The 14,838-nt window shown below is 43.4% G+C and overlaps 1 protein-coding gene across 1 annotated transcript in view; it reads right to left on the bottom strand.

Moving 5' to 3' along the window:
• BMERB1 (bMERB domain containing 1) overlaps positions 1-10,773 on the bottom strand; it is a 57,058-nt gene extending 46,285 nt beyond the window's left edge. The window contains exon 1 of the mRNA XM_049790946.1: positions 10,517-10,773. Coding sequence (XP_049646903.1) covers positions 10,517-10,622 — 106 coding nt within the window. The 5' untranslated portion in view covers positions 10,623-10,773. The remainder of the gene's footprint in view (positions 1-10,516) is intronic.
• Positions 10,774-14,838: the final 4,065 nt, after the last annotated feature.

Raw genomic sequence — 14,838 nt, 5'->3', positions numbered from 1 at the left:
ACCTCTTTAAGAATACATGGGTTTATGGTTTCTCCTATGAGAATCAATTGATAAAGAGCAGCATATGTTGCAAGTGAAAGAACAGTAAAATGGCCACTGACGTTTCTAAATTTCACATCTTTACAATATTCTCCTTTAACATTATCCAGTCGCATACAAGAAAGCATGTTTCTCTTTCTTTCCCCCCTCTGACATGATTCTCTAATAACACAGTTTTCTAACAGTGCTCTAAACATCTTCCCAGCAGCTGGTCGATAATTTTAGGCAACCTTAAAACCATTGGATAAATATTATAGACATACAAGTCCAATCCAGTAAAGGCCAAAGTGATACTGGTATGGAGAATTGCTTCAGACAGTAAAGAAATTGGTTTACATAACAGATTCCCACTCCAGCAACTAATTAAATACTGAGAAGAGGCTCCTCAGAAGCCAAGAAAAAAGGTATTTCACATTTCATAGGAGAAAAGACTAGTAATTTCCCAGGGCGATGGATGTTGCTATTCCTAAGGCCATACGCATACAATGTGTACAGGCTGATGGCAAAGTGGAAGGCCAGGCAGCAGAGAATATACTGGAATCTTGTTCTCCAATGTATGAGGCACAGAGTGCCTCCAGGGAGCCACAAGCAAAAGCAGTGCCCTTCCTTAGAGATGAAATTGCCAGAGGAAGTAGAGCCAAAACCGGCTAGTTCTTTCTCAGTGTACGCTCAGGTGAAAGGCACCAGGGCTCCACCTCTTCAACTCACACAAAATAACGATGGCAGTTGGCAAACAAATCCGTTTTGCACTTGCCTTTCATCTGTGGATGTGGAGTCATTCTCTAGCAACCTCTGGTTTTTTTGCTTTTGCATACTTAATTTTGATTCAGTTTTCTTTAAATATGTTAATATTTTCTTCCTCACAACTGGCACTGGGCTGATGTGAGGCTGAGCTGACTGCCTCCCCTTGGAGGTCTCAGAGGTGAGGAAACGAAGGCAGTTTGGCAGAGTCTTAATCTGTACCACTGAGACAAACAGATAGCTGGCTTTCACCTTCTTTTTGTATGAAAGAAAAAGAAATTTTGTAATCGCAGGATGGTTCACACCTTACCAAGGCAGAGAAAAATGGATCTTGATTTTACTGGCTTTCAAAACTCCACGGCTCTGCCCTTCACTATCACATCCCACATACTCTCTCTGTGCTACAGACAAGTATCAGCCTGAAGGAAAATGTCTCTGTCTTAAGAGTCTGCCAAACTGCAGTAACTTCAGTCCCCTCCCAGGCACAGTGCCCAGTATTTGTATGGGAATCCATGGTAGAAGACTAGAGGAGAAAAAACTACAGATTGGATAAGGAGAGTGGGGTCACAATTGCATAACTGAATTGCTGTGACTTCCTTTTCTCCTGTGAAACAGGATAGTTTGAGGAACAGCCACTCACCATAGGGGCTCCAGTGTATTAGCTAATGATTCACTGCTCAGAGACAAGAAGATTGAAATGGCCTTACCCCTGCCAGTGCAAACAGTTCTCCAGGGAGTTAATGCTTGTCACTGCTTGCCAAGGCTCTGCAGGACCACGGGAAGTGGCCAGTGAGGAGTGAGAACAGTGTCGTGGTTTAACCCCAGCCAGCAATTAAGCACCACGCAGCCACTCACTCACTACCCCCCCCCCCTCCATCCAGTGGGATGGGAGAGAAAATCGGGAAAAGAAGTAAAACTTGTGGGTTGAGATAAGAACAGTTTAATAGAATAGAAAAGAAAAAAATAATAATGATAACACCAATACAATGACAACAGTAATAATAAAAGGATTGGAATGTACAAATGGTGCAATTGCTCACCACCCACCGATCAACGCCCAGTTAGTCCCTGAGCATCAATCCCCTGCCCCCATTCCCCCCCAGTTCCTATACTAGATGGGACGTCCCATGGTATGGAATACACCATTGGCCAGTTTGGGTCAGCTGCCCTGGCTGTGTCCTGTACCAACTTCTTGTGCCCCTCCAGCTTTCTCGCTGGCTGGGCATGAGAAGCTGAAAAATCCCTTGACTTTAGTCTAAACACGACTTAGCAACAACTGAAAACATCAGTGTTATCAACATTCTTCGCATACTGAACTCAAAACATAACACTGTACCAGCTACTAGGAAGACAATTAACTCTATCCCAGCTGAAACCAGGGCAGACAGAGAGAACAAACTCATGGGGCAGCCTGACACAGATATCCAGGGGAATCCTCATAGAATTGACACAGCCCCCAGATTCCCTCACCAGTGTTTCTGAAGAGAATTGAGGTGAACAGGGCTCCAGGAGACGAAGTCACAGAGACCAGTCCAGTTTTGCTTTTATTGAAATCAGTGAGGAAACTTCCATTGCTGTCAATGAAGTCAGGACTGCGTTTTGTATTTGTAACTAAGAAAGTGTCAGTCAGGCTTCTCTGTCATTTCCCCGGGAGGTCAGGTCACTGTCTTCCTCATTTGGCTTCAATACCATTATTCTAAAACTTCCTTTTGCCTCATGTACTGAAAGGGCATTAGTGGTAGAACTGACTGTTGACTCCTTTTCTGGTTTTGGAGTTTTCTCCAGCAGATGAACAAAACCATTAAACCATTTTATAAGGAGAATCTTTTGCTCTAATTTCATCAGTATATAAGAACCTAAATGTGTCTGTACAAAACCTCTTAAATCCCTAATCAATAAAGGTTTGGGTGAGGGAAGGGTTCAGGGCAATAAAAAGATCCTTAAACACTGCTGATATTCTTACAATAACAAATTACCTCTTGCATTTTGGTAGTGTTTGCAATCATTAGGCTTTTGCAATGAGCAGCTTGTCTTGCTGAAAATCATTCATCCTCATTTAATGACAAATTCTCTTAAAATTATTTTCTCAAATATTTTGCCCTTTATGAACTGACAAAATGTTGATAATTCACATTTCATTGCTGATCCTGAAGGGCAACTAACGTAATTATCCAAGGGTGCTCCTGCTGATTTCTCATAGTTTGCCCTCCGAGCATACATTTTTCATCTCTTAATTTTGAATGCATTTATACGATGCCTTTTATGTGGTTAGACAGCAGAACATGTTTCATGGAAATAAATTAGCATTATTTATTGAGTCTCTGGGACTATTTTACTAAGTAAGACTCATATGAAAATGGAACGTATTCAGCTACAGAGGAAAAGTATTTTGGGATTCAGGATTACAGAGTGCTGAGTTCAAACCTTTCTTGTACTCAGTAACTACAAGAAAACTCTATAAACTTCATGCATGATACACAGCACTTTGCAGTGTGTGTCCCATCCTGAATATAACTTTTTAATCCTGTTTTATAACACACCCTTGAGACAGACACACACACATTCTCACAAGTCATTACTCTGATGAAAACATGCTATGCAACTAAGAGATCAATTATCAAACACTGCCAAAAAAATTACACAGACTGAGTCCATAATCCCACAGGCTACCAACAGCAGGGATTATGTGTGTAGTTCAAAGTGTCCTACTTTCCAGGTCTAATGAATTTTTTTCTGTAAAATATCTTTAAAGGAAAATGCGTGGGCAACAGTCCCAAATATGACACTTTAGCCTCATCTATAACTTTTGCAACAATTATTGGTTGGCACTGGTTTGAATATAAACACTGCATTACACATGAAGTGTTAATTTCCTGCCTCGTACACACAGTTGGGCACAGAGATTTTGGAAGTCATTAACCCTCTGATTTATGAGTACCTCAGCTGACAAAAATGTTTTTGCTGACATATGTTAGTAGATGTGCAGCAGTAAGAGCCTGATCCATAATAACCAACATGGTTTTTGCAAGGTAGCCCCTACCCAGAATTAGCCAGACTCCTACTATACTCAGCCCCTTTAGCTTTGATTAGATTGGGGTGGTTTGGCAGTAGTTTTTCTCATTTGTGTGTGTTTTGTAGGACAGGTTGGACTTTGTAGGATACAAAGTACTGCCAACAGACAATTACATGGTTCAGAACCATGGAACAAGTTAGGGAGTAAATTAGCTGCACTTTTTTTTTTGAGAAACCTTGGACACACATAGCCCATAGCTAGATAGAAAAGTGAAAGAAGGGCAAAACTCAGGATAGTGAGACTACAGAAAAGTGAAGGAAGGGCAAAACTCAGGATAGTGAGACTATGGCGGCAAGGGTAGCCCATTAACTGATTTTACTTCTGTCACCAGATAGGAAAGTATATTTCTGTAGGGATCTGTGCTACAGAATTCTGTGGACTTGGGAGACCAACATGAAGTAGCACCTAAGAAGCTGCTCTGAGGGTCACAGTTCCTCCAGTTGTTGACCAGTATTTTAGCAGGAATGCACTCTGAGGCACTAAAATATTTCCAGTTCTCCCTTTTCCTTCTTCCTCTGTTTCAGCAGCTGCCTGGGGCACCTAGCTGTGGGAGGAGGAATTCAAAAAATGAGACCATGTGTAGATAGTATAAACTGGGTTAGTCTTACTCTGTAAATCATTCTCCTGGCTCTTTGTGAAGTAACACAAAACACAGATAGACCCTTCTTTATGAGTTACAGGTGATGCAGGAATGACCTGGTGGAGATTATTATGTGGTAGGTTTGTAATTTAAGAAATATTTTGTAAAAGGGGAAGGATCAGGATGTAGTACATGTATGAAAATGCAGATAAATTGTATGCGCATGGTGCTAGCCAAAATCACCAGTGACTTGTAGAAACACTAGGCTGTGTAGGAGAATTTTAGAGCCATCTGACTGCCACTGAAGCAGGTGAGAAAACAGCCTTTCTAGAAATTCTTAATGATTTTTCAGTGTGGGAGTTCAGTCTTGGTTTTACAGATCAGACACAGGCTGCTTTCCTCTTGAACTACAATCTAATTATGTTAACATTAATAATTATGAACAAGAAAAAAAATCTAGAACTGACACCATCCTTTGAATCAGTTGTCTTTGTTTATTACAATATTTTGTTAAATATTTTCTAAAAAGGTCTGGAGTTCACTATTAGTGTTTTATTGTCACATTTGAATTTCTTGGTCACTCTCTTTTCAAAATTTTTACACAGTTGTTTTTGGTTTTTTTTAAATGGAGACACGGAAAGAATATTAACTACATTCTTTATTTGAAGGCTGTCTTCAGATCTTCACAAAGCCAGCAGACTTGCTGCTTGTATAAAAAGAAATGTAATTGTGTACACCCTTCAGTTAGCTTCTCACCTATGTTAGTAGATGGTCTGAATAAGGCTAATCTGCTTTGCCTGTTTTATTGCCTGTAATAGATACAATTAAAAATTTAGGGGAATTTACAGTAACACAAGGGCATCACTGTGAAAGAACAGCAGTGGTAGTTAGGCTATAAAAATTCTGCTTATGCCTGTGAAACTTTTTTTTCTTTTCTTTTTTAAATCAGGGTGGATACATGATGAGACTGGATGACAGTATCATGAGAGCATGATAGGCAGGGTCATACTGCATTCCTGGCTGACTGGAGAGATGTTACAGTAACAGTTTTTATGCAAAGCACTGAAGTGGGTTTGTGGATATCGCTGCAATACAGAAGGCCCAAAGGTGTGTATTTGAATATTTAACTACCAGATGATAGTATAATTGATGCAGGTTTGGATTCCACTGTGGGCGGTGCGGAGTAAACTTCAGCCCCTTGTCTGTCCCAATTCATGACTCTTCCCTCATGCTGACAAAACCTGAATTCCCAGCATTGCTCTGTAGTTTCTGACTTGGCAGCCCTGAGCATCATTGCAACTTTCTAATGACATTTCCTTCCCTGTCTTGTGAGACAACACAAGTCACCTTTCACTCTCATGAAGCAATACAGAAGGAAGAATGAGGACATTCAGCTGTACCCCCCACCAAGTACCAGGGCAACGTCCACCTTTTTTAGACTCTAAATAAATTTGCTTTTCTACAGTCACTTGGGACCAATCCAGCACGAATACACAGGACTGCACTGATGTCTCACAGAAATCAACTTTCTATCCAGTCTGTCTGTACTAGATATATAGAGAGCTATTAAATCTCCAAATTTTATAAAGCTGACATAAAAAGTCAAAACCGAATTGGCATTTACCTACTTTTTGACTAATACATAGAGGCATATGATTAATACAAACCCATCCTAACTACTTGTTGGTGATCAGAATGACAGAGAGTTGTCACGGGACACTAGCTGTGCAGGCTTTGCTGTTCAAGACAAGTGTGCTTCTCTGTTGCTACTTGATTTTTTTAATATTGCAACCGAAATTTTTCAAATTATTATAAAATGTCATTAGGCAACATTAAAACATCATGAGCTAGATCCTGTTCTAAGATGCAGCCATTCTGTTCTGTTAATGAAATCAGGCCTTAAAGGTGATGCAAGCAGCTCCCAGTAGATTAGATAAAGCAAGTGCCCATAACCAGGGTATAAATACCTTTTCTTCATTTTTTGTTCACCAAAGAGAACAGATGACCTGGTTACAGGACAACTATCTATGTTATTGCAATCTATAGTCATTTTCTTTTCAGCTTTTCAAACTTTTGCAAGCTGAAAGACCATCTCTGTGCATAACAGCACTTCTAAAACAAACTTGAACCAGAAACGTTCCAGATAGATAAAAGCCATCCACCTTCCCATGCTGCCAAGGAATGCAAATGCAAAATACTAAATAGTGCATATTTTCAGTGTTTGAACCACTCTCAGTGGTCAGCAGCAGAGCACAGAAATACATACAAGAATCTCTTTCTGGCTAACAAGCTTAGGAAGGTTTTCAAGATAAACTAACTGAACATAGTGAAATAAGCTTTCACAGGTGTCAGCCCAGGACCTTTGTAAACTTGGGAACAGTGCTACCTTTCTGCTGTTGGAACAAATCATAGCAATCTCAGAACTAGATAAAATCACCCCACTGGTGCTGTTCCGGAGTGCACTGCCATCTCACAGTACCTTGCCTGGACATAATCTGTGATACAACATTCACAGCATGAAGGGAGAGAAGTAAAGCTGGCTATGAAGGCTTCATGCTACTACTGAGTCTCATGTTGGGAATCTCCAGCTTCCTCTTCAGTGCTGGCCTGTAATAGGGCCCCTTTCTCCTAATATCCACTTCATATTCCAAAACAGTTGAAAAGATGGACCTCTGCAATATAGGAGTGCGGCAGCTTACCTCCAATGCTGAGTTACCATTCAAATGAAAACAATAAGGAAATTTCATGGTGCAGTGAATTGCATCAAAACATAACCTTTGGGGTTTTCTGGCATTTCTGCTTCCTTATACTGACTGAAGCTGGGGCATTCACTGTGAGTTTTGCATTTACTTCCAGACCTCATGCAAACTGAAGGCGGAAGGAAAAGATCAGCAGAAATGTTATTCAAGAAGTGCAATGTTCAAAAGGATGGTGAAAAACTGCTTTGTTTCTTTGTGGCTATTTCCCTGGTGTGGCATGCAGTTATTTAATCAGGGCATTATGAGTCCCTGCTGATGGCAAGGCGGATGATTCTGAATGAAGCTGTGCACTTGGTAATGAGAACTGACCAAAATGCTTGAGTGCTCTGCTTCAGAGCAGACTCCCCAAGACTATATTGTAAAGATCATTTACTGAGAAGGCTGTAACCACATTATTATTATTATTATTATTATACAAGCCTGACAATTTATAAGCCTGACTGTTTTTTACATGCATGCACTAGAAAATGCATGAGGTGCTCTATACACGGTAAACCATAATTTTTAATGTTCTCTACTCCTTGGAAACTCCCTCCTGTATATGAAGAGAAAGGCTTCACTGTCTTGTTAAAGAGACACCTTTAAACAATAGGCTTTGCATTTTGCATAGAAACCCACTGGAGACCCTTCAGGTTGTAGGGCATCAGAACCTCAGCTACTGTGAACCAGCTTAACTCTGTTGATAATCTGGCTGAAAGAGAGCATTGTAGAATAGGAATGTGCATGATGTTACACTTCATTGCTAAGATATAACCCATCTTTGGTTATAACCAATAACCAGCCATGTTTTCTGTACTTCTGATAGAGAAGTTAGCACAGAGCTCCCTTTCCATTTAACAAATTAAAGAGAAACTACCTAACTTCCACGACATTCTTGCTGTAATGGACATAATCAGGATGTACATTCTCTTGTGATATGACTACACTCACATAAAAAGGCACCAACCAGGAAACAGCACTCCACTGTGCAGAGTGTTGTACAGATACACAAGTTCTACCTCCAAAGAGATCCTGATTTAAAACACAACAGATCATCAGAGAAAAAATAGCAGATGCATATGCAGTAATAGGCTTCTGCTTTTGTTAATACTATTACTTAGCATTTCATATTTAAAACAATACACAAATACCAAAGGCTAATTGTTGACATTAGTAAAAAAGGGGATGATGCTTTTTCAGCTTCTTCCCACACCTTCTGGACACTACTGTCATCATGCCATGCAATTTAGGACCTATGCTGTAAGGGAGCATTAAAGTAAATAGTAAGATCTATTTATTTTTAATCAATGCAAAAGCGTGACCAGAAGTCAGTGTTAGTATTAAATAGGAAAGATATGCAGGGATCATCTAAACCAGCTACCATTTAATAGCATTTTCCACAGTATTTTAAGAAAGATGAAGCCTATGAGCAAAACAGATCAATTATTCAAATAGCAAAGTCTTAATATAATAATTTTCTACTTCTCAAAGAACAGACCATGGCCTCTAGAGTACTTCCTATTCTATATCTAAATTGTTACACACAGATAAAAATTCTCATTAAACTGAATCTACTGTGTAGAAGGGCAGCTGAGCAGCAGAGCCAGGGTGCAGACACCTGGACACTTGGTTCTAGTCCTGCCAACAGCCCATTCTGGTACCTGGTCAAGCTGTGATTTGGGTGGAAGCTCAATGCAGAGCACATATTTTTGAGCAGATCGGGTCTCCCACTCAGCCTCCGCGTTGCCCTCTGCCAAACAGATGACCTTTTGTCCAAGGCTTGCAAGACATAGCCCTTCTGGCACCTCAAGCTACCAGTTATTATTATTGTTATTACAAGTGCTGCACTGCACTCAGCTCCTGAGCTCTGGAACAAAACCAGGTGTATTTACGAGAACAAGAAAAGCACAAGTCTGTACCATGCCAGAGAACCTGCAAAACTGTTGCATGTGTCTGAGTCAACCAACTCAGTCAACAGTGATTTCAGTCTTCAATTCCATTTTAGAAAGCGTGGAGTTACTCAGTCCTGAACCTATGCCAGGCACTGCAACAAAACCAACACTGCAACTGAAGCATCAGAGTGGGAGAGTTACAGCCCTGTCATCAGCATATGGTAGACAGTAACATATGCATGAAAAACTGAAGCCAGAGGTGAAGTATGATTCCAGAACACAGCAGTATCCGAAAAGTCTAAACATAGCAAAAGTGCTGGCTAAAATCTGCTACAAGGATGCTGCAAAGCCATGGGGTGTTAAAAGGCATCCAGGTGAGACTTCACAATGCACATCAAAAGATGGATGGTGAATCAAGAATATCAGCAACCCCAGTATCAGCCAAGATGAAGGTGTCACCAACAGATACACATAATGCTTTTTTTTCCTGTGGCCTAATCAAACACTTGATGAAACTTAGAAAATTGTTGTCTTTATACTAGTATAGAGCTCTTTGTGACAGTCTTCTGAAGATTTCTTGCCTCAGTGGTTACCTGGAAAATTAGAGGGGGTTCACAGGCTTAGGTTGTAAAGAAGATAGTTCTGCCAATACAAGTGTAATAATGGCTATCTTAAAGAAGACAAGGTCCCATGGATAACTTGAATTGGCAACCACGTATCTTTGTAACTACTCTTTCCATCCATGCTTGGGAAAGGTTATGTCAACTGCTGCTTTCTGGAAAATTATTATTTCAAGAAAGCTCTTCTACCACAGAGCATTTGTTGAACTCGTAAATACAGTGCAACCACTTAAGAAGTGAACCAAGTGCTGTATTCCTGTACCCTCTGCCTGAGATCACAAGAGGGAATAACGCAGTTGTCATGTGTGCCTTTCAAATGTGAAGCACATCAAAGACTACCAGTATTTATGACCAGCCATATATTAAATCCCACCTAGTAAACAACGAGGGAGAGCTAGCGTCCCAGTCACCCTTCCTCAGCCACCCGCTCATCTCTTCGCTTTGCGGAGTGAGCGAGCAACCCGTTTCGCAAGGAGACGCTGAAGTGCCCGGAGCTGCGCCGGCACAGCTCCGGCCCTTTGCTCCCCCGTCCCTCCACAGAGAAAAGCCGTTTCCCGCCGACACAGCCTCCCCGAGGGAAGCACCGGCCTCGAAGGGCAAAATGGTCACACCAACCTTCCTCCCCGAGAAGCCCGAGGTGTCTTCGCCCTGCTAACGGGAGTCCCCGGCGTGCGCCGGTCGCCGGACCGAGGGCCGGGAGGGCCGGGAGGGCCGGGAGAGCCGGGAGGGCCGGGAGGACCGCACCGCCGCGCCCCAGCCGGCCGCCCCCCCCTCCCCCCCCCCGCCGCCGCTCGGGGCTGCCTTGGCCAGCCGGACCCGCGCCCCCTCCTCACTTCTTCCCAGCGCCTCCGCCTTCCACTCCGTCTCCTCCACTGCCCCGTAGCGCCTCATCGGTCTGTCGGCCTCCGCGCTGGCCGAGAGGGACCTCCTCAGCTCCATGGCCGGGCCGGGCCGGGCGGCGCGGGGCTCCGCAGCTCACTCCATGCCAGCGGTGCTGCGGCCCGACTGCCGCGGAGACGCCGCGGAGCTCAGCGCTCCTCTGCGCGCAACGGGAGCCCGCGGGCGGGGGGGGGGGGGGTGGTGTGCGGGGGAAAGGGCGCCGCGCACATGCTCAGTGCGGGGCTGGGGCGGGGGGAGGCAGGGAAGCAATGCGCGCCGTAACCCCCTGCGGGGGGCCTCACCCGGCACGTGCTGCACAGGCGCCCCGCCCGCCGGGCCCGCCAGGGCGGGGCGGTGCGGGTCCGGTGCGGTGCGGTGCGGTGCGGTCCGTTCCGTTCCCTCTCTCCGGCCTGGGTGGGCAGGCTGACCTCCGCGGCGGCACTGCCGCGCAGGTCGGAGCCCGTGGCTATAGCCGGTTTTGTCTCTGCCCATCCCTGCACCTGCGGTGTGCGCTCTTATCGCATAGCCGAAGCGACTCGGGCGAGCGAGAGTTAGTAAATACGCTCACACCAGGGCACGGGAGGACTGTCCTTCTTGTGGCCGGTGCAGCACAGAGCACAGCTTCTGGCCTGAGCAGCTGGGCAGCAGTGGTAAAATCCGCAGCTACTCGTGGCTTTTGCAGTCTAACGCATCTCGGGTTGCTGTGCATGCAGCCTTTGGCTTTCCTGAAAGTCCTGCACTGGATGGAATAACACTCATTCCCGCATCATGGTGCCAAAAGCCAGAGGACAGCACCCAAACAAGTGAGGGGATTTTGTATTTCTCATAACCATATGTATTTTTCATGGCTTTGCTGCTTATGCGGCCTGCTGGGATTGGAAGAGAAGGAGATGACTATGCAGAAAGCACAAGTGTGGTGATAATTATTGCTGTTGTTATTAATTTCTTCTTTTATTGTAGGGGAGGTTATATGGATAAAATCCCTGAGCAGCATTTTACGGTTGGAGAGTACCTTTCCTAGGGAAATTCCATTGCACTTTACTGTATGTAGAAGCATTCCTGACATAAAGCCAATGAAGCAGGAGTTAGGCAGGTTGTCAAGTGCCCCACAGCAAATCAGGGTTTTAGCACTCCTTGCCTGATTTATGAAGAGTCATGGTGTACTGGCAATGCTGAATGCATACTGGGTGCATGAAAGCTTGTTTGTTTGTTGCCTGCTTTTGCTTACAGACTTTGTCTTGCCCTTCAGTTATCAACACTTTAGAAGTACTACCTGTATATTCAGTGATGTACTTACTAATTGGACTGACGCACATTGCTGCTATACTCATGAACAGTTTTGTTTGGGAGTGCTTCACGTGTTGGAGGAGAGAAAACCTCCACATCAGTTTTAAAATTGTAACACTGAAAATATCTGTTATAATTTCTCTCCTTTTTCTGAGAATTGGAATTAGCTAACAAATTAAAGTGAGTTGGACAATGTTTTAGGAGGTCTTCAGGTGATTTTTCTGTGTCAGCTGTGCTCCCCGGGGATATGCCATGATTTGAGGACCAGACGTGCTGGAAGAGCTCCATCCTCGCTGGTTTTGGCCTTTAGAGATGGAGCCCAAACAGAGCTGTGAGTCAAGCAGAAAAGCTGGTGGCAGCACTCTGCACAGCTGATTTGGGGTTACAGTGCAGCTGCCTGCTGGGGTGGGCTGGACTGACTCACTTGTAGAAGTGAGGAACACAAAGTGTGGGAGGAACATAAGAGCCCATCTGGGATCTGGATGAGAGTTGGACTAAGGGAAACAAGCTGATCAGGGAGAAGGGCCAATTTTTGGTGGATCTGAGGACTATTTAGGTTCAATCCATCCCTTGAAGTTTTTTAGGTAATTATAATCCAAGTACATTGGTTAGGAGATGGAGGAATGATGCTAGAAATGATTATTTAAAGCTCTGCATTTGTTAGTATGGGAGAAAAACACCCACTAGCTAGAAACTTGGATGCACAGAGTTCACTTATGTTTGGCAAAGAATGTATAATGTGATTTATTGTATCTAGGAAGTTTTCACCTGCCCATTTTGAAAAAGTCACAAGATCCAGTAAGGGCCCAGTCCTGCAGACTGTTAAACCTAAGAGCAGGTATGTGGAAGCTGTCCTGCTAAGCTCATTTGCACAAAAGTTTTTGCAAGACTAGGGCCTAAGTATGTACCAATTATTTTGCTAATGTTCTAAGATTAGCATTTTTGATATCACGACTTTGGAGCATTGTCACTGCTGCATTTGCAAGTGGAATTAAATTTCTTCCCTACTAATGATGCCCTTCTGTGCACTTCAGTAATATATATGCATTCCTTTACTGATGAAGGTTGGTTTTCTTCTGCTGAAAGAACTGTTAAGGAAGAAAATATAAAAATTCAGGTCTCTTCTCAATGCTCATAAGATAATGCCTGCTAGAAAAACAGATGTGCACTTTGCTCTTGCAGTCATTTCCCCTGATTGCTTTAGTCCCATTTCTCAACACAGTCCTGCCATCAGGAGCTATAGCTGGTCAGCGGCAGTTGGCAAATCCACTCTCCTATCTATTGCTCTTTGGCCTCCATTAGACATCACTGATGTCCCATGGCAGACACAAGACTATATATAACAATGGGCACACTTTACTCGGCAAAAATCCCTAATGGCTTGTAAATCTGCTGGGGGAAGGAAAATGGTCTTTGCTTTCATGGAGCTTCTTAGATTCATCTTAGATTTCTCAGCTTGAAGTTCTCAGAGCTCTCTCGCCTTTATGGGCATATCTAGTGTATCAAAAGGGTTTTCTAAATGGCTCAGTGGGTCTGGGGCAGCCTACAGTGAAGATAAAAGTCAGGGTCATTGTTCTTTGTCAGACAATATAGTCATTCTAACACAAAAATAACAAAGTGTTAAAATTCTGCCAGGTTTTTCACTGATCTATCATTATAATAAAAACCCGCAACTCAGTTGATGAAACAAAATGCAATTAAGTGGATTATGCACAGTTATTCCATTTTACAAGCATAAATACGCAGAACCATATCTAGAAGGGACAGAAGGGGCACTGTGCTTATGTAAGTTGACTGCTTGCATAACACAGGTTGTGGGACTCCTATGAATCTATCCTATAATATTTTTTTAAAACACTAAGTGTCGTTTCAGAACATTTCTGTGTTGGAAGAATTACCATAATTCCTTAATATCTGGTGTCATGGTTAATCTTACTTCCTGTGAAAATGCCTCCTCTTGAATCTTCATCCCTCAGCTCTTAGAGTTCTTTGTAGTTCCAGATCCTTAGAATTTCCCTGGTTATTTCTGGTACCCTGTGCAACCTCTGACCCTGCATCCTACAAACGGTTTCAGCTCTGTGTTAGGAGCCTGGCGGGGTGTCATCCTCCACATGTTCACACTACTGTGCTACAGCCTCTCTGCCACCTCCAGATCTCACCTGCCAGGCATATACATGGCACAAAAATGTCCTGGCAGAGGTGAAAGGCTGTGATAGAGCATTAAAGGAAAATGCCTGTCTGGTGGCAAACCTGGTAGTCAAACAGATTTTAGAAGGCACAGACTTAGCTTCATGACGCTTCCTCCCCTGCATGATCCGGTGCAGCAGAGTTGCTGTGTGAAGACAGAGAACCACAAGTATGCTAAAGAATCTACACAACCCCTTAACACAATAGGGTTGTTGTAGGGCACCATTCACATAAAGCAATCCCTGCAATAATGGGTTTTATCTGTGCTTGAAATTCAGCCAGTTCATTACTTTTTCAAAGACCCAACTTCATCCTGTGGTATGAGTAGACATGAGAGTGTCGTCACCTAGCACAGGGGTTGTCTGAGGCTGCTGCAGCCAGAATCCCCGCTACATACTGGTGTGCCACATGGCCAGGGTGAGCACTGTGGGTGAACGTACAAAGCTTCACTCAGCACAGTGTTTACCAATGCATGAGGATCTCTGCAGCGCTGCGGCTACGGCCATATGATGCGATACGGCAGCAGTGTGCTGTCCTGGGAGCTGTAGTGGTAAATCTGTACCTCGTATTTCACCTTTTCCTAAATCATTATGACCAGTCTATATAGACAGCTTTACATAGCGGGGAAAATGGTTCTAATGTGTTAGTGTCTTTAGCCTGTGTCGTAACACAGTATGAGCTTGTTTGAGTAAATGGGATCTTACTGTATTTCGAATTCAAGTTATCACAGAAAATTAGGTCTGTGTCATTCTAAGTGTATTTCTTACATTTGTATTATCACTCTCCCTAAATGATCTGTATT

This window comes from Accipiter gentilis, chromosome 33, assembly GCF_929443795.1.
Source record: "Accipiter gentilis chromosome 33, bAccGen1.1, whole genome shotgun sequence".
In the NCBI taxonomy this organism is placed as follows: domain Eukaryota; kingdom Metazoa; phylum Chordata; class Aves; order Accipitriformes; family Accipitridae; genus Astur; species Astur gentilis.
This window is presented reverse-complemented; position numbering and strand designations above follow the sequence as displayed.